Source organism: Lagenorhynchus albirostris, chromosome 14, assembly GCF_949774975.1.
Source record: "Lagenorhynchus albirostris chromosome 14, mLagAlb1.1, whole genome shotgun sequence".
NCBI classification, from domain to species: domain Eukaryota; kingdom Metazoa; phylum Chordata; class Mammalia; order Artiodactyla; family Delphinidae; genus Lagenorhynchus; species Lagenorhynchus albirostris.
In genome coordinates, this window is record NC_083108.1 from 63,808,805 (window position 1) to 63,828,290 (window position 19,486).

At 56.2% G+C, this 19,486-nt stretch overlaps 2 protein-coding genes across 2 annotated transcripts in view; one reads left to right on the forward strand and one right to left on the reverse strand.

Moving 5' to 3' along the window:
* Positions 1-6,401, forward strand: part of RSPH14 (radial spoke head 14 homolog) — a 60,807-nt gene extending 54,406 nt beyond the window's left edge. The window contains exons 4-6 of the mRNA XM_060170416.1: positions 3,750-3,975; positions 4,600-4,736; positions 6,163-6,401. Of these exons, the coding sequence (XP_060026399.1) occupies positions 3,750-3,975; positions 4,600-4,736; positions 6,163-6,401 (602 nt within the window). The remainder of the gene's footprint in view (positions 1-3,749; positions 3,976-4,599; positions 4,737-6,162) is intronic.
* Positions 6,402-10,940: 4,539 nt separating this feature from the next.
* Positions 10,941-19,486, reverse strand: part of LOC132532215 (sodium/glucose cotransporter 1-like) — a 62,228-nt gene continuing 53,682 nt past the window's right edge. The window contains 4 exon segments of the mRNA XM_060170518.1: positions 10,941-11,236; positions 13,535-13,634; positions 15,826-16,041; positions 18,396-18,564. Coding sequence (XP_060026501.1) covers positions 10,941-11,236; positions 13,535-13,634; positions 15,826-16,041; positions 18,396-18,564 — 781 coding nt within the window.

Genomic DNA, 19,486 nt, shown 5'->3' on the forward strand with positions numbered 1-19,486 from the left:
AAAAATGTCAGCTAGACAGCCCAGAGAAAATAAGAAAGCGGAGAAGTCAGTCCATGAGGCTGAGTTCAGCCTAGGCCGGGGGTTGGCAGGGCAACCTGGCGTCAGTGGATGGCCGTGTGGTGTCTGCAGCCTGAGAGGAGCTGCCCCTGGTGGAGGGGAAAGGGGGGATGGTGGGGGCCGAGGACCACGTTGTGCGGGATGCTGGAGGGAGGGGGGGGTGCTTGCTAAGCACATGGAGGAGCAGCCAGAGAGGTGGAAGCGGGGAGCTGAGGTCCCAGGGCCACGGGGGGAGTATCTCGGGAGGAAAACATGGTCAGCATGTCACGTGCTACTGAGGGGCCGAGTAAGCTGAGGACAGCAAGGGTTCCCCACGAGCAAAGGCAGGCACGAGGGTGGGTGGGGTCAGTGGGGGACACATGAGGCTAAAGCTGGGCGGGCGGGTTGAGATAAGGCACAGTGGGGCCCCGGGCGCCAGGCGCGGATGTGTGCTCCCGGGGCTGAGTCCTCACTTGCCAGGAGAACGGGACCGGGAGACCACAGCTCGGCTCCGAGGAAGAAAGGGGAAGGGGGTTCTGGTGATTGAGCCCACCTAGCACCTCACCAACCAGCAGGGAGAGCTGGCCGACAAGGGGCCCTTTGAGGTGGCCCCCAGGAAGTGGCCAAACCTCAACCCCAGGGGTTCCACTCCAGGGGCATAGTGACCCTCAATCCCAGCTGAGCTTTGTGGCCCATCAACCAGCCCATCCTGGCCCAGTAGCCATGCCAGTCTGGGCCCTCCCCGAGCACACTCGAGCCTCCTACCGTTGCCCCTCTGCCCCACAAGGCCCGGCTCCCCCAGGCCTCCCTTCCTGCACATCCAGAGCCCCTAGGACCTGGAATTCCTCATCTACATGTGTCAACCCAGGCAGTAATGACCGGTCCCCGGAGACTCTCCCACTGGTCTCCCCACTGCCCGAGGGTGCCCCCTCCTGGCCGGCTCTTCTCCATGCCCCACCTGTCCTGCTCACCCCAACCCTGCCAGCCGGGTCTAGGCTGTTGGGGGCCTGGTGGGTTTCTCTGATTTGTTTCTTTTTGGGGGTCTGTGCACCACCCCACCCCAACTAGAACAAGGCTTTGCAGATCTGGGTTAATTATAAATAGCCAGGCCTGCGACTCTCCTTTTAGCTGAAAAGAAGCAAAGTGAACGAGCAGAGAGGCACACCCGGCACGCGTTTTATTTTTAATCTCCCTCTGTCTCAAAATGAACTGGGTCCCGGTGCTCAGCATTTCTAGGAGCAGAGGCCCAGGACGAATGCCTGGGAAAGAAAAACCCGGGCGGCTGAAGGCCTGGCCTCTCCCCATCTGCTGTGTGACCTTGGGCACTAGAGTTGCCCCTCTGGGCTTTGGTTTCCTCAGCAATCGGGGGAGCAGTGGAGGTGATCACCTCCAGCTTCCGGCCTTGACTCCCTCCCTCTGCCCTCCCCCCAGCCTGTGCCCATCCTGTCGCTCCCACAGCAGCACCTTTCCCTGGGCTTTCCCGGGAAGCCCAGACCCGGGTGCAAGTGAGGCCACCATCGAGCCCTGACTGACAATGCACAAATCCCTCACCCCCTGCCTTTGCTCAGGTGGCCCTCTGTCAGGAACATTATCCCTCCATCGGTCAGCACAGTCCTTCTTGGAAGGTCAAATTGTCACCTCTGCCCTGTGAGCTGGACAGTGGCCGTCCAGGTCGTGGCCGAGCGAGACTGTGGCCGGGGCAAGCAGGTAGCCTGGGGGCCGGTGCCTGAGCCAGAACTGGAGCCAGAGCAGGAGGCCCAGATGTACTGTCTGGTGGTGGCCCGGCTGGAGGGCAGGGCTGAAGGGGAGAGAGGCCTCAGGCCACCAGGAGAGGTGGCTTCGGGACCACTGACAGGTGTTCCTGCAGGGCAGGGACTGTGCAGCTTTTATCTCTGTATCCTGCTCCTCAGCCCTCACCCCCAACCACAGGCTTGCCTGCAGCTGGAACTCAATGTTGGTGGCATTTGGGAGACTCTCGCTGTGCCAGGCTTGGGTGTCTGGGCACATGGTGATAGTCCCTTACACAGAGCACTTTCCCACCCCCTACTCCACTGGTACTGCACAACCCCCTTCCAGGTGGGCTGGTATTAATAATGAGGAAACCAGGTTCAGAGAGGGTAAGTAACTTGTCTAAGGTCACATAGCTGGATGCATTTAGGAGTCCAACTAGCCTTTTTTTTTTTTTTAATCTGTGTATATTAAATCTTTAAAAGCCCAGTACTCTTGAAGCAGCAGGAAACTGCTTTTCCTGTGTTGTGAGCACCTGAGAACAAATGGACAGAGCTAGCAGCTCCACCCGACACCCCAGTGAGAAGCTGGCCAGGGACACTGGAGCCTCTGGACATGCTGCCCTGCCTCTCCACCCCCTAGCCCCAGGCACCTGCCATTTCATGTCCTCGGGGAGTGAGGGTGGAAGGCTGGGTGGTGTCTTCAAAGAGGAAATCCCTGGGGCTTCCCTGGTGGCGCAGTGGTTGAGAGTCCGCCTGCCGATGCAGGGGACGTGGGTTTGTGCCCTGGTCCGGGAGGATCCCACATGCTGCAGAGCGGCTGGGCCCGTGAGCCATGGCCTCTGAGCCTGCGCGTCCAGAGCCTGTGCTCCGCAACGGGAGAGGCCACGACAGTGAGAGGCCCGCGTACCACAAAAAAAAAAAAAAAAAAAAAGAAAGAAATCCCTGGTGCTAATTGGCACTCAGAGACCTTTAGGCTAATGAACCTGTTTACTTGTCTCTCTAGAGTAAATTAGACAGTTGAGCTGGGAAGGCGGAAGACAGAGGCGTCCACTGGTGGCACCTCCATGGGGGCTGTGGACGGCTTCACGGTGGGCAGCCTGGGCTGCTGGGGAGGCCGGGGAGAGGGTGGGCTGTCGGGCAGTAGTGACACCTAGAGCGGCAGGGAAGGGCCACCCTCCCCGGTGCCCACTCTCTTTCTGTGGTGGCCGCTCTGCCAGCAGTTCTGGGCACTTGTGAGCACCCTTGGGCTGCCGCCTGGGCCATCTCTGGGGTCTCCTCTGGGCAGCCAGCCATGTACTGACTCCCCACGTGGGAGTAGAGGCTGGAAGGAGTGAGGCAGAACCGTTGACAGTGGAAGGGGGGTGGCTCGCTGCATTTTCTCCCAGCTGTGCCATGTGGAGCCCCCTCCCTGAGCGCCACCAGGCGCCTTTAGACCCCTTGGCCGGACTCTGTGGATTGCCCACTAACTGTGGTTGGGGGTACAGCTCGTTTTACATAAGATGCCGGCCTGTTCACTCTAAATCTTCTACCTCAGACTCCACTGCAAGCTTTCTTCCTGTCCCCACGGCTGGCCAGGCTGATCTGCGGCTCCAGCATCACAGAGATGTTTCAGATGGGAAGGAGGGGATTGACGGGTACCCCATCCTTCTCTCTGCTGCACCATGGTTGGCGGGGGAGGGAGGCTCCCCGTGTGCCTGGGCCCTGCAGAGGTGGCTTCTGCTTCTCAGGCCGCTGTTTCAGGCTGGTGCCCCCAGTAACAGGCGACCAAAGGCTGGACCTTGGGGGTCTTCGTGGTTCTCACCCCAGCTTGTCACCCACGGCCACATGCTGGCTGCTTGGGCCCCCTGCCTGGCAGCCCGAGGGGGGGATTTGCCATTTATCTTGTCAAATACCACCCCCTCGCCAGCCCTCCAGCTCCCAGCACAGGTGACAGGTGGGGGGTGGCCCACTGGCCCACCCTCAGCGCCCGTTCCTGTCCTGCAGGGGCCAAGGGCATTGTCGACAGCAGCCTGATCCCCTCGCTGGTGGGGAAGCTGCAGACGGAGGAGGAACGGATCCAGGAGCTCCTCCTGGACACGCTGGCCGCCTGCCTGATGGAGGACGCCACCGAGGCACTGGCCAGCCGGGTGGTGCCCTTCCTGAAGGAGAAGCTCCTGAGCGCCAACAGCAACATCCGGAGCAAAGCAGCCCAAGCACTAATCGCAGTCAGGTGAGGCCTGGGCGGGGACAAGGGACGGAGCGGGGAGCGCAGGAGTGGCGCCCCAGGCCCCTGCTTCCCCTCACCTGCTTGTGCCCTGGGGGAAGAGGAGCCCGCCACTGGGGCACCTGCATGCCCAGGCCTGGGTTTAGCCCTGACAGTCCTGTGTCCCAGGAAGCCCCCACTCCCAGCAAAAACGAGAGGGCTGTCCCCCTCGCATGAGGAAGGCAAGCACAGGAGGTACCATCTGCACACTTAGACTTCCTCCGAGGAAGGTCAGGACGTGGAGCTGCGGGCGTCTAGTCACTAGTGACCCAGTGTCACTGTGATCACAGTCTAAATCCCGGCCTGGAGCCTGAGGGTTACAGAGCCTCAGAGCTGCTTTAGCTGTGGCCACCTCCCTTCATTTCACCACCGCTGGCTCCTGGGTCTGGCCTTCTGTGGCCCCAGGCTGTGCTCCCAGGTCATCTGAGTGTCGCGGTGGGACCCACACCTCACACCAGTGCTCCTCTGCACCCTGGCGTGGCCACCAGGGATGGTCTCAACACAAGTCCTTTCCCCTGGTGTCCCCCTGGGGTGGTCCTATCCCCCTCTTCCTCCAAGTGCAGCCACCCAGCTGCCCCCTCTCTGGCCCAGCATCCCCCTGGAGGGCAAGAACCAGGTGTGGCAGCACGACATCATCCCCATCCTGGTGCACCTGCTGAAGGACAAGGAAGAGGAGGTGCAGGCCAGCGCAGCTGGGGCCCTCATGTACGTCACAGTGACCACCAAAGGTGAGGCTGCCTGCTGGCTGGGTGTCGGCGCCTTTGGGGTGGGGGGTCACCGCAGCCCCCTAGCAAGCTGAGTACTGCCCCTCCCTGGTCCCAGGCTCCGCCCTCTCCTTCCAGGCCACAGAGGGCCCACCACCTGGGGCCCCTCCCTGTTATTCCCTCTGTTCCCTGGTTTTGGAATTCTTGCATCTGACCCAGGCCTCTTGTGAGCCGAAATTCTGGGATTGATTCGTTTGCCACCCATGAGTCCGTTATGCTGAGGTCTAAGCAAAAACTGGAGCCCTTGCTTCTGCTGTGTTTCTTGATCAATGTTACTTTTCTCAGTGTGGAGGGGGCGCATAGGAGCGTAAGGCTACCTCCCCCATGCGGACTCCCAGCAGCCAGGCTTCCGTGCTCAGTCACCTGACCTGGGCGGTAGGAAGGGCCTGGGCTGGTTTCCCCACCTGGAGGCTAGGGTCCCCGCAGGACCTCTGAAAGCTGTCTGACCTTCCCTTGCCTGTGCCAGCCCCACGCTCTGAGCTTCCTTGCTGATCCACGGAGAACTAACTACCTGGGCCTCTGATTCTCAATCAGCAGTCTGCAGATCCCCCCCGAGCTGGGACTCCTTGCCACTCCCCAGTTTGTCCTGATGGTGAAATCTGAGATGCACCAGGGGGGGAGGTTGGGGCCTTCCCAGAGTCCACAGCCCCCTTCTGACTGATCGTGCAGTCAGGGTGCCGACCCCCAGTGTGGGGCTCCCCATGAGCGTGGATCTCCTGGGCGTCCTCAGTGCAGTCAGTGTCTTACCTGGGCTTCCTGTAGGAATGCTTGGAGGGCTGGGGGGCTCTCACGGGGCCCGGACAACATGGGAATTTGGGGGAGATGTGGTCACTTCCCTGAGCTAGCACTCCAGCTGAGGAGCCCTGAGCCCCTGCCACAGGCCAGGCTCTGTGCTGGGCGATGGGGACCCAGACGTCTCAGCCTCTGCTATCTGAGGTTGGCAGGGGCGGCAGAGTGAAGAGTAACCTGGGGGAGACGGTGGGCACAGTACGGGGGCAGAGCATCCTCTGAGAGGGGAGCTAGCAGGGCAAAAGGGGCTGGACGGTCTGGCAGCAAAGAGCAGAGTGCTCGGTGTAGGAGGGTTGGGGGCAGGGGGCAGGGGGCAGCAGCGTGGCATTTCAGCGGGTGAGGGGGTGGGCAGCAAGTAAGGATTAAGGAGGGGCGTCTCCCCTTCTCATTCGATTGGATTTTAATTTTCAAAAGACCCCTCATGCTGCCTTGAGAGGACTGGGTTGCGGGACAGGTACCTGGTGGTTGGGGAGAAGCCGGCTGGGGAGCTTGCAGGGCCCAGGCTGGGGGCAGGGAGGGTGTGGAGCCTGCGTTGGGAGGGCTGGGGGCCGAGGGAGGTGGGCAGGGAACCCCAGGAACGCCTGGCGTTGGTGCCCTGTAGGGAAGTACGCGGCCCTGGACACGGAGGCCATCGGTCCGCTGCTGGAGCTACTGCACTCATCCTTGAGCAAGGCGCGCCTCAATGCCATCAAGGTCCTCACCATGCTGGCCGAGGCCCCCGAGGGCCGCAAGATCCTGCAGTCCCACGTGCCCACCTTCCGGGCCCTCAAGGAGGACACCAGCGCGGCTGTGCAGCGGGCAGCCCAGATCGCCGTCAAAGTCATTGAGTGGAAACCCTGAGCCTCTTACCGGCCCCACCTGCTGACTCCATGCCTGAATAATTGCGCTGAATCTCTTCATCTTGGTCTGAATGGCACCTGATGTTTCTGGGGCAGGTCACGGCTCTCCTCTCTCCTGCCAAAGGGGAAATGCCTGGCCCAGAAGGACAGGGTCACAGGCTGAACCCAGGGTCCAGGGCCGGGTGCGAGGCATCCCTGCTGTCTGCTGTGTTCAAGTCCCCTGGGAAAGCACAGAGCAGGGCCAAGCGTCTAGGGACAAGGTGGGGGCAGGGAGCTGGGTGGGGGAAGGAACAGCTGGTCCAGGCAGCACTGCCTGAGCCGGACACTCAGTGAACAGGCCCATGGGGTGTGGCTGGGTGTGGCCCTGCTCACCAGGTCTGCCCCTTCCCCACGTGGGGCGACAGGAAGGAAGCTCACAGGTGCAACCCCAAGTGGGCTCTTGCTGGAGGAGGGTGAGTTGTAAGAGGCCCCCACCCCCACCCCAGGGATGAGAGCTCAGAACAGGGCAGCTCCTTAAGGTCTTCCCCCCAAACAGCTGTGTTCTCCAAAGCCAAGTCACCTTCGTTAAGCTTGGGCTGGCCTGAGGCGGGCCTCCCCCACAGCCCTCCCCCTGTTGTCTGCCAGGCCTCCCTCCAGAGAGCTCCCACCTGTGCCTCCACCTGCCTTGCTTCTCCCGCAGTGAAACTGGCTAAGGAGGCTGGAGAGCCCTGGGGGGGGGGTGCGGGGGGTTGGAGGGGAGGAGGCATGGGGACTCCTTGATCTCCCCGACCCAACCTGTCTGGTGGTCTGGCAGGGTTCTGCCCTCTGTTGGAGGAGCTGTAGGAGCAGCTCAGCTTCAGGGCTGGCCTCGTTTGGGCTGAGCCGAAGCTTTAATCTCCCCCATGAGCTTTCCGAGGCTCCCTGCCTCACACCAGGTTTCCCTCGTTACATCACCAAGCAGCAGCCACACTTCCTGAGGGACAGAACCTCCCACAATAGACGCTACCTGCAGAGCTAGAATCCCCAGCTGAGTGCCTTCTTGTAGTCCTTCCAGTGCCTGGGGCCTTCACTTTCCTAGCAGAAACACAGAGACGCTTGCATCCTGGGATTCCAGGATTAGCCCAAGCAGCCCCTCTTGTACTGGGAGGGACCTGCTGCCGGGCCCAGCTGGGGTTTCAGGTTAAATCTCATTCTCAAAAAAGGCCCTGTAAGAGGAAACCTTTCCTCCTTCAGGAAAACAGGGGCTTGAGGGTCTCCACTTCCTCATCCTGCCTCAACCATAGCACGCTGGCTCCACGCTTACCACCTCCTTGAAGGGCTCTGGACTTCTTGCTGCCAAGTTCCTGTGCTCTTTGTGCTTGGCCAGAGCAGTAACCCAGGTGCCAGTGCTCCCTTCCTGTGGCGGCTGTCTTGGTGCTCCTCCCAGGGCCCTGGTTGTGCCCTCTTAGTCTCCTCTGCAGAAAGAACCCTCTTTCTTAACCTGACATCTCTGTTTGCTCTCCTGCACAATCTCATCTGCCTGACTTGGGCTTCCTCTACCAGGTTCACTTCTTAGCTAGGCTGGTCCACTGTCTTCTCTCCCCTCAGTCTGAGTCTCTAGCGCCAGCCTCTCTGCTGTGTTCTGGACCTTCCATCCAACTTAATACTTACCCTTAAATGTCTCCAGGCAAAAATTAATACCAGTCCTTCACAAACTAATTTAAAATAATAGAAGAGGGGACAATTCCCAATTCATTCCATGAAGACAGTATTACCCTGATACCCAAACCAGACAAAGACCTCATAAAGAAAGAAAACTATTGACCTCTATGAATATAGACACAGGAACTCAACCAAATATTAGCAAAACAAGTCCAACCACATGAGAAAATCATTATACACCATGACCAACTGTAATTTATCCCAGGAATGCAAGGTTGGTTTAACACGTGAAAATGAATCAATGTAACGTGTAAGGAAAGAACAGAAACCACATGATCATCTTAATAGATGCAAAAAAAGCACTTGACAAAATCCAACACCCATTCATAAAAAAAAACCAAACTAAAACAGAATCAAAAACTCTCAGCAAAATAGGAAAGAGCGGCATTTCCTCAACATGATAACATCTGCAAAAACTCACCGCTAACATCATACTCAACGATGAGGAGACTGGATGCTTTCCCTCTAAGATCAGGAATAAGACAAGGATGTCTGCGCTCACTACTTCTACTTGACATTGTACTGGAGGTTCTAGCCAGGGCAGTTTAGGCAAGATAATGAAATAAAAGGCATCCACGTTGGAAAGAAAGAAGTACACTATTTCTACTTGCACACTACATGATTTTATATATGAAAAATCCCAAGGAAGACACTTAAAAAATATTAGAACTAATAAACGAGTTCAGCAAAGTTGCAGGATTTTCTGTACATAAGCAATGAACAATCTGAAAATGCGATTAAGAAAAGGGATAGGGGACTAAGAGGTAGAAACTCTTATGTATAAAATAAATAAGCTACAAGGATATATTGTACAACAGGAAATATAACCAATATTTTAAAATAACTATAAATGGAGTATGACCTTTAAAAATTGTGAATCACTATGTTGTACACCTGTAACTTATATAATAGTGTACATCAACTATAACTCAATTAGAAAAAAACCCACCTCATTTACAGTAGCATCAAAAAGAATAAAATACCCAGGAATCAATTTAACAAAAGAAGTGCAAAACTTGAGTGCTGAAAACAAAACACTGTTGAAAGAAATGAGAAGACCTAAATAAATGGAAGGACATCCCATGTTCATGAAGCAGAGGACTTAACATTGTCAAGACGGCAATAAGTATCTTCATGCAACTCAAACTCCACATGTCCCAAATGGTGCTCCACTTTTCTCCTGCACCTGCTCTCTTCCAGTGTGGCCTGTCTTTGGAATTGGTACACCCTCTGCCCACATGTTCAAGCCAGAGAGTCACCCCTGGGCCCTCCCTCCGGAAGTCTAGTACTCGAGTCCTGTTACTTCTAATTGCTGGCTTCTCTTGATGCTGTTCCCTTGTCTTTTCTTTTTTGCTGCTAACTTGCCTGGATTCCTCTAATACCCTCCTGGTGGGTGTTCCTGCCGCCCTTTCATCTTCCAGCAGCGGCCAGCAAATCTGATCCCATCCCTTCCTGGCTGAAGTTCCCAGGGACTCAGGATCCCAAAGCACCTGAGGCCTGCAGGTCCAGCCCCTGCCCACCCTGCCCTCCCCGCCTCCCCACCTCCCACAGTTCTGCACTCTGGCCTCCTCACACCCTTGCCTCACCCTGTCTTCCCACATGTTGTCCCTCTGTTATCCAGCTAGCTGACCTCCCACTTCAGTCACGGGCGGCCTCCTCCCTGTGGGTGCTCCTGCCACGTGCACATGCACAGAGGGCCCATTTACTCGGTCCCCTGGCTGAGCTCAGTCTCCTCCTCTGTGAAATGTGGTTGATTCTGGTGCTTCCACATGGGGTGGCTCCATGGCTTGAACGTGATGGTAACCTGGGCAGGGAAACAGCGGGCCACACGAGGTGCTGGCCATCACCGCTCGTGTTCCATTGCCTACTTCCCTAGACGATGAGCTCTGTCCATGACTGCTTCCCAGCAGTGCTGGCACATAGCAGGCACTCAAAAATGTCAGCTGACAGACTAAACGAGGGATGGGGGGCTGTCCCGACTGCACCTTCAGAGTGTGACTCTTGCAATGTTGGGTGGGCCTCCCCCAAATCACTTCAAGGCATCTGAAACTTTTTCTAAAGACCCAAATCATTTATTTTGGTCTAAGAAGAAGGAAGAGGAAGGGGTGGCTTAGGGAGCCTCTCCCAGAGACACAGCCCAGGAGTGGTTTATACTTGACAGCTAAAGGGGATCCAGCCCCTGGGCCCAACTCCCAGTAGCAGGCAGACTGGGAGGAACTGGGAGGAGCTCAACAAGGAGGGAAGTTTTCTCTCCACCTGCCCTTTAGGGGTGCAGCCAGAGCTGAGCCACAGGGAGGCCTGGTCCTCAGGCAGAGACCGCCTCAGCCCCACCATGGGTCCAGGCAGGAGCCAACGTTTCCATCCGCGGCAGCCTTGGCGCCAGCTGGCCTGTGTGGTCATCAGCAGTAGGCACAGCCCCTTGTGGGTGGGACCCTTGGCGCGAGGAGGAGCATCTTTGCCAGCAGCCATACCTTTACAAAAGAGGAGAGAACACAGCAAACAGAGGTGGGTATAGGAAGGAAATGGTGACAGTAAACACAAGCAAAACCCCCAAATATATCTAGAGATAAAAAGCCAAAATTAAATTTAAAGTGAAAGCCAGTGTTTGTGCAGTGGAGCCATCTGGAGAGAATGACTCATCGCACAGAGGACAGACGTGCTCATCTTCGGTCTCTGCCCTCACCAGTGGGCTTCGCCGCCCGTCAGCCTGCAGCGTTGACGCTGTGGGCGCGTTTTCATCAGTGTGATCCTTGGTCCACGTCCGTGGGCCTCCCCGTAGGAAATGTTTCCTCCCCTCGACGATGAGGGCATTTGCAAGAGGCGGTGGTTCGCCCGTTCCCCAGACGTCCCCGCAGGCTGCCTAGGAGAAGTAGAAGTGGCAGAGCACTGTGAGCGATACCAAGAGGAACCCGCAGACGTTGGGCACTTTTCTCCAGTGGGATATCTCTGGCATGTCTCGGAGCTTTGTTCCTTCCAGCATGTCACGCTTCTCTGTCCCTTCAGAAGTGGCACTGTGCTGTGTCCCTTCCGTGTCACCACACTCCATCTTCTGCATGACTGCCTCTTCCGGGGCGAGTCTGGGGCCTGGCAGTGGCTCCAGTCCGCAGAACACATCCCAGGCCTTCCAGAGGCAGCTCCTGACCTCCTCAAATATGTCTGGAACAGAGGGAACAGGCACAGGCCAGGAGGCTAAGAGGCCACACACAGGAGGGGGGGTCTTTCTCACATCTCAGTGGTGAGGCCGGCAGGAAGCCCAACAGACTGGCTCTAATGTGGAGAACAGTCCTCAGCCGCTGCTGCAGAACACCTCCCGCCGCCCTCAGAGACACGGAGGGGGGACTTGGGGTGTGGCCTGGGCCATGCTTGCTTGCACTGGCAGAGCCTTCAGCCCTCCCCGCTGGGCGCTGGAGGGCCCACCCCTCCTGTCTCTGGCACACGCCCAGCACAGCTCTGTAGGTCTAGGGCAAGTGGCTGCTCCTCTGAGGATGGAAAAAGCCCCAATTGCTCTGCTCTCCTCAGCAACCTTGGGGCGTGTCTTCTCCAGGTAGGTACCAGTCTCACAACCTGGCCCAAAGTAAGGCCCTCTGGGCCCTTGAAAGGGGAATCACTGGTGTTTTCTCCAGGAACGGGGGAAGTCTAGGAATTATGGGCAAGCTTCTATTCACAGCTCTGGACCAAATCAGTGAAATGTCTCACTCCGGGGCTTAAATATCCCTCCGGTGTCTGGTAGTGCAGTCCACGCTGGCCGCTCCCAGGCCTGCTCAAGTGCGGGTCAGCACCACGGCCAGCTCCGCACACACGTGAGCCCAGCCAGTCTGGGAACGGATCCCTCTTTGATGATAAGACAAGCACACCTCAGTCCGAGAAGTGTGCGCTGTGACCTGTTCCATGTCTCATCCCCTTGGGCAGCCACCACGCCAGCTGTGTGTCCTGAGGCTGGGGCAGCACCAGGGATGGCGGAACCCGTCAGCCAGTGACGGAGGGGCCTGTGTTACAGGGGAGGTGCTGCCGCCAGAGAACCCCAGAGACGCAGATACCTGCTGCGGTGCTGAAAGGTCCTGAGCGGCACATGCTGGTCCTGTCTCTCGGTCTCTCAGATGTCTGGGTCAGCACACCATCATGCAGCTGCCAGGCCCAAAAAGGTTGCTGTATATCAGTGGCGACTGATCATGTAAACACAGCCCAAGAGCTGTATGATGGGAGATGGGACAGTGGCCAAGAGCACACGCTTTGGAGTCAGACTGCCTGTGTTCAAATCCCAGCTCCACCACTGCCTGGTTATCTTTGGAGTCCAGGGCCAACTACTTAAATGTTTGGTGCCTCAGTCCCCCCATCTCTGAAATGGGGATGATAATTGTACCTGTCACACATAGGCATACTTTCCACAGTGCTTGGCACATCCCAAATGGGCAAAAAGTGTGAGCCACTGTCATCATGGCATCCACCCACGATTGTGGACGAGGGAGAAGAGGAGCTGGGAGGTGCCCCCAGAACAAGCCCCCGGCACACGTGGCCCCCAACGGGCAGTTCCTCTGTCCCTGAGGGAGAGCAATCCTGGGAGCCCTGTACCCTCCAGGGGCGCGGGGCAGCCTGGCTCAGGAGAGGCCACTCCCCTGCCCTACAGGTGTCGGGAGAGGGTCCCAGGCCCCTCTAGGCTCTGAACGTTCCTGGCAGGAGTGGAGAGGGGGCCCCAGAACACTGCCTCTCCCCAGGCAGGCCTTCCCTCCCTCCCTCCTCCAAACTCACAGTCCCCCCAGACTCTCTGCCCCAGACTCAGCGCTAATCTCGTTAGGCCTTTATCCCTGTTTGCGTCAGGGCCTCAGGAGGTGCAGGTCACCCTCCCTGGGGCCCCCGCACTCCGTCTCTGACCCCATCTGCTGAGAGCTTTCCTCTGGGCCTTCTGGGGCCCCCAGGCCTGAGCCTCTCCCGGAACTCTCTCTTCTTGCCCCAGTGAAATCGGCTGTCCTTGGCGGTGTCCCCCGGCGCCCTCTTGGGTGGGGCTGCTCCCTCCTCCTTGCAGAGGCTCCCGCCCACTTCCCAGAATCCCTCTGGGTTTGAATCCCTGTGTGAGACTCTGTGACCTTCTGTCCCTCCCCTGTCCCCAGTGCCTCCTCCCCTCCTGCTGAGGCACAATGTGATCTGTGTGGCTCGGTGGATCCCTCCCACCCCAGCTTAAACGCTCCTAGATCACCAGACACTTGTGTTTCTCTGCCCCTCACGGGCCCTTCCCTCCTCCCCCGGCACCTGCTGATGCCTCCCATCTGGATCTCTCTGGCCCGGACGGCCACACGGATGGCCGAGAGGCATCTCACCCTAGACAAACACCCACAAGGCATCTTTGGGAAAATGAAAGACGGAGCCTCTGCCTGGAAGTACTTCTGGGAGTGGAGACAGCGGGGGTGGGGGCAAGGAGCAGCACAGGCCTCTCTGCTGGCTTTGGGTCTCCCTTCTCACCTGGCCGTGCCTGCGGTGCGGGGCTCTTCCCTTGTGTGTCTTTGTCCAGATCGACCCTTTCCTCTTGGCTGTTCCATAAACTCCAACAGAGGCGGCGTAGCTGGGGGGAGAGCAGGCGCACGTCACCACCCAGGGCCATGTCACGCAGGCCTTATGGTGCCACAGCTCACAGCTGGGCACCAGGGTCTCGAGGGACTGAAAAGGGTCGTTAGACTCCAACAAGCGACAGAAGGAACATGGGGTGGGGAAAGCAAGGCGCCTGGGAACCCTGGATTTCAGTGCTGGCTCTGGTCCTGTGTGGTTGTGCGGCTGCCCAAAGGTGACCTCAGTGTCTTGGGCTGGATGGTAGGGTAGGAGGCAACACGCTCAGGGCTTCTTCCAGTAACTGAGGGTCTAGGAAGCCGTGCCCTTCAGGGTGGGAGAAGCTGCTCATCACTCCGGTCTGCTGCTTCTGGTGGATGGGCCCGCAGGGTAGACCTGGGAACTCTGCTTTCCTTCCAGGAGCCCCTCCTGGCTGTCAGAGATGAGCACTCACACAGCCCAGAGGAGGCCTGACCTGGTTCACCTGGGGTACCCGGCTGACCTGGTCCCTAGCCAGGCTTAGTCGCTCAAGCTCAGCAAGGCATTTGCAGATGCAGAAGGGGAGCATCCCTTCCCTTCTAGTCTGTTATTTTGTTCTCTTCCTGAAAACACATATGGAGACTTTGGGAAGTAAAACCCAGACAATTGCTGTTGCTTTTTTTTGCTTTTTTTGAGGGTTGGGGTCAGCAGAAGCACAAGTAAGCGAACATTTCCACCAAGTCTCTCCCGGAGCAGGTTTTAATCTATTATACCAGCTTCGGTATATTTGAATCTCAGCACCACCACCTCTCCCACTCCCCCAAACATAGCAGGGATGTGACTGAGCAGCCCCTCCAAGCCCCGCCTCTCAGACTAAGACATCAGTAATGAACCTGCTGCCGTGTCAGTGACAGAGACTGGGTTTAGCCTTGAGTTGCTTCCTGGTGATGCTGTACGTCTGCATTTGCCTTCCCAATTACACGACGAGCCCTGTGGACCAGGCCGCTGGGCAGGAAGAACATGGGATTGAGTGTGGTCCCGCTTCCCCTGGTAGCGCCCAGTGTGCAGCACAGACACTGACCCGAAAGCACGGTTCCCCCTTTGCCTCCCTCCCCTCCTCTCCAGAGCACCTGTGCTGCTAGGCAGGAAAAGCACTCAAGCACGTGGCTGCCTGAGAAGCGGGCAAGACCAAAAAGTTGAGAATACAAGAGCAGCAGAAAAGAAGTCAGACAAGTCGACCATTAAGACCCTGAGAGACAGGAGCTTGGGTCCAGCACCCACGGCTTCTCCACGTGCCGGGAGCAGGGCAGGGACGTGTGGTGGGCGAGCTGTCCTGGGCACTCCTGGCCGTCCTCCCCACTTGCTCCATCCCAATCCCACGGGGCTGTGTGCGAGAGAGGAATGGGTCAAAAGGAACTACTGAGCAGAAAGGTGGCCACAGGGGAGGCGGCCTTCCAAGTTCTCAGCTCTCACCCAGACCCCAGGGCACACGGGTCTCACAGACCCGCCTCCCTTCTGAGCTCCTCCTGCCCTCTCCTCTGACACCTAGGACCCTCCCTGCTGCTCTTCGGCTCAGCCAAGCCCCTGTCCTGCTAAGCCTCCTGGCATGCCCACGTGGGTGACGCGATGGAGTCTGGTCAGGCCCAGTCCTGCTGCTGGCTAGTTTTGGTGTCATGGACAAGTGACTTGACTTCTCTGAGCCCAGGCTTTTTATATTCCAACTGGGGTGACTGACACCTGCCTCCTGGGAGGGGGGAAGTGGCCGGGAAAGGAGAATGAGGCGTGCCCAGCCACCAGCCACAGCACTGCCAGCATTACTGTCTCCCCTCCTGCTGGCTTAATCCGTTCTGGGTGGGTGGCAGCTGGGACTGCCCTGATTACATTAATTCACGCTGAGGTTAGCAACCTTAGCACTTCAAGGAAATTTTGTATTTTAAAAACCAAACTTCTCATTCTCAGTGAATACATAATTAGAGGACTGTTGGGAAGCTTTTTAGTTTAGTTTTTAAGGCAAGGAGGTTATTTGCCTATTTCTGACCCAACCGTCACCCCCCAACCCCCAGCCCCGCCCCACCCCCCCACCCCCAGCCCCGCCCCCACCCCCCCACCCCTCTTTCAAAAAGAATGCAGGAATTCAGCCACTTTTCTCCAAAGCTGGCAGAGCCAACTTGTGGTTCACAGGGACACTGGGACTGCGGTGGACCCCCGAGCATCCTCATGGCAGCACTCACATGTTTATCTGGAATCGGGTCTGTGAACAAGGAGATCCCCAGGACGGTGAAAAGACTGATGGTGAAGAGGATGACGGCAAAGTAGAGGTAGTGCACGCCGCAGATGATCCGAGAGTACCTGCTGTTTGTCGAGCAGCTCCAGGCCCCGTAGGCAAACTTGGACACCATGCGGCAGAAGCCAATCAGAAGTCCACCAGTCAGCCTCCAGAAGGCACCCTGCCAAAGAAGGAGCCCCGAGAGTCGCCTGGGAGGAAGACGGGGAATGAGACAAGCCATCCTCAGCCTCGCCTCCTGACCAGTCTAAACTGGTCAGCTAAACTCAGCATAACAAGGGCTTCACATGCCTTGCAGAAGCAGAGTCTTAGCACTGCGAGGAGATGACACCTTCTTGGGCTGAACACAGACCGAAGACGCATGGACACTCTCTTAGGTCTATCAGAGAACTTAGGAAATACCAGAGACAGTTTTAAGTTAGACGGTGAAGACACATCTCAAACATAATGTGTCCAAAGAGACCTCAGTCTTGCCTGTTGTTGTAGGGGCACCTCCATCGCCCTGGCAGCTCAGGCAGAAACCGCAGGAGACATCCCTGGCCCCTTTCCTTCCATTCTGCCCTACCACCAATCCATCAGCAAATCGTCCCATCGTCTCCACAGCGACCACCTCAATCCCGATCTACCACCTTCTCTCACACAGGTGGAATCCAGACCTGGTCTCCTGCTCACCCGCTGTCCAAGAAGCCAGAGTGATCTCTTCAAAGCATGGATTAGGGAGTGCCCTGACTCTGCTGAAGACCACCGTGGCTTCTCATGGCTGCCCTCAGAAGCAAGTCTCATCTGCTCGAGCTGACCTCACCTGGCTCCGCCCTCTCCCCTGGTCAGTCTACTCTAGCCACTAAGCATGACCTCTTCCTGCATGTCAGGGCTGCCCACTGTGCTCTCGGCCAGGCCTTTGTACTTGCCCTTCTTTCTGCTTGGTTCTCTATCTAGATCTTGGTGTTTCTGGCTCATCCTCCAGGATTCAGGTTTGAGGTCACTTTCTTAGGAGAAATCTTCTCCCACTACCTTGGCTAATGTCCTTGTGCTCCCCCTACCCCCAGCACCTACCCTGCTAACCTCCATGATCCTTTCTGACTTTTAAACAGCACTACACCACTCTCAGAAATCTTATCTGCTCATTGGGTATCATCCGTCTCCTCCAACTGGACAGTCCACTCTTTAAGAGTGAGGACTTCATCTTGGTCCTAGAGCTGCATCTGGAGCCTGTCTCAGGTGTGACTGAATGTTGGAGGAGGTAGAGGATACAGTATGTGGGAAGCATCTTGGAGAAAGAGCTGAAACCAAAGGCCAGGTGTGGTCCACAGGACCCATTTATTGAAGGAGGCGTGCAGAAAAGGGAAGATCTAGAAACAGATGGGCAGCAGAAGCCAGATGAGGGTGGGAGAGAAGGCCTGGAGAAGTTCTCTAGGTCAAGGAAGGTAGCCACAATACGCTGTAACCTTGGACCAGGGGTAGCTGGAGAGCCACTGACAAGATCCCCAGTTTCCCTTGGTGATAGGCCCCAGTACTGCAAGGGTGGTGACCATCGCCGGTAGGAGGCAGGTTCTCCTGACTGCCTGCTCCTCTGCCCCTGCCCTTCCCAAGAGAGCACAGAGAAGAGCATCTCCAGAACCCAGCAGCCCCCCACCCCATTCTCGGTGCCCAATTGAGTCCTGGTGAGCTAGGCAGAGCAAGAAGCACTAGCAGATTTGTCTGGAGGATTGAACACCTGACATGGGCCTGCAGGAAGCACCAGCCAGATGGAGGTGGACAAAGATATTCATGGCAAAGCAAAGAGTCCACAGGAATGAAGAGGGGCCAGAAAAGGCATGAGACAGACAATCAGCAATGCAAGTGGTTAGCAGTAGCTGGGGCCTAGGGACTGTGTATGGAGAGGGCCAGGGCTGAGAGGCAGGCAGGAGCCAGGTCACAGAGGCACCATGCTCGGGAACTCATGCAAGGCCCAGCTGCTCAGTGCTGTTAGGAGAAACAGGTCAAGAAGTGACTCAAATAATGAATGAAAATATTCTGGCAAACTGTGCTTTCAGTCTTACTGATGAAATGATCAAACCATTTGATCTTGGGATCTTTATTTAGTTTTAAGTGTGGCTGGAGGAGATGGTCTTCATGCAGGGAAGGCGGTAGGAGCTCATGACTGAACATGCCCCTGTGAGTTTGAAACCTCTGAGCAGGAAACATCCATGCACAGAGGCAACAGAAGAATATCTTCCTGCGGCTAGATGAGCATGCAGGAGGATCCCACACACTTTGCACCATCTATGGCACAGTCGAAAGTGGATTACATTGCAAAGGGAAGAAAACAAATCAGAGCTTGCCTTTCCCCTGCAAGCATGAGGGAGCTCGGACCAAAGCTGCCCAGGAGTAAATCATCTCTCAGAAAGCAAATGATGCAACGGTGTCAACTCCTGAAGCACAAGAGACCCTCTCAGGGCAACTTTTGCAAAGATAGGTATGATGTGAAGGCAAGCCCTCACACTGTGCCATGCCGTGGCCATGCCAACTCCCACCTACCTGCTCAGTGATTCTCTTGCAAAATATGGCAAGCAGGAAGATGGCAGCAATGGGCGGCATCAGGTAACTTAAAACTGCTTGCATGTATTCAAATAGTTGTTCCCTGTGTGCCATTTGTATAGCAGGGACCCATGCAATGGAGACAGCAAGTAAGATTATAACAAAAAACCTGTAAGTTAAACCAAAAGTCAACGGCAGTTTTATGAGTTTTTTACCTGCCAATAAAATATCTACAAACTGTAAACTATTAGCTGGTTTTAATTATTTCTTAGGTTAAATTCAAGTGCCCATTCATAAGGGTGGCAGAGGAGATAGCCATACCCCTAAACATTAATAGGACCATAGGGCTGCAGGCAAAAACCCTTCAACTTCTGGACAAATAAAACTGAGGGTCCATTTGCCTGTTACTGGATCATGGGTAGATTTTCATCACATTTGGAGACTATGTTGGGATGGTCGTGCTTAAAATATATAATACCTGGGGCTACCCTGGTGGCACAGTGGTTAAGAATCCGCCTACCAATGCGGGGGACACGGGTTCGTGCCCCGGTCTGGGAAGATCCCACATGCCACAGAGTGGCTAGGCCCGTGAGCCACAACTACTGAGCCTGCGCGTCTGGAGCCTATGCTCCGCAACGGGAGAGGCCGTGACAGTGAGAGGCCCGCACACCACGATTAAAAAAAAAAAAAAAAAAGAAAAAAAAATACGTGGAAAATATTAATTTCTTCAGGGGTAACACATTTCTAAAGATTTCAGATGGATTAGTATGGCACCTGATATTAAAGATTTGTGTAAACTCCCTTTAAACCCTTGGTTGTGCATGTGGGGAAGAATTGCCAAATAGTCCACCAACAAGCAACTGCTGGAAGGCAGACAAAGCTGAGCAGAGATTTCATTGCCTGCTTATAGCAGGGGAGACAGAAATTGGAGTTTGAATCTCATGAAGTTAGAGGGGCCAGGTAACCACCTCAGGCTTTTCACTGAAAACCCCTGAATGTCCATGCCTTAGAAGCAGAGACTATTTCCCAGGACTAAGAACTTGCTATAAGACTAGAGCAAAACTGAAACAGAGTCACCCTAACAAAGTATA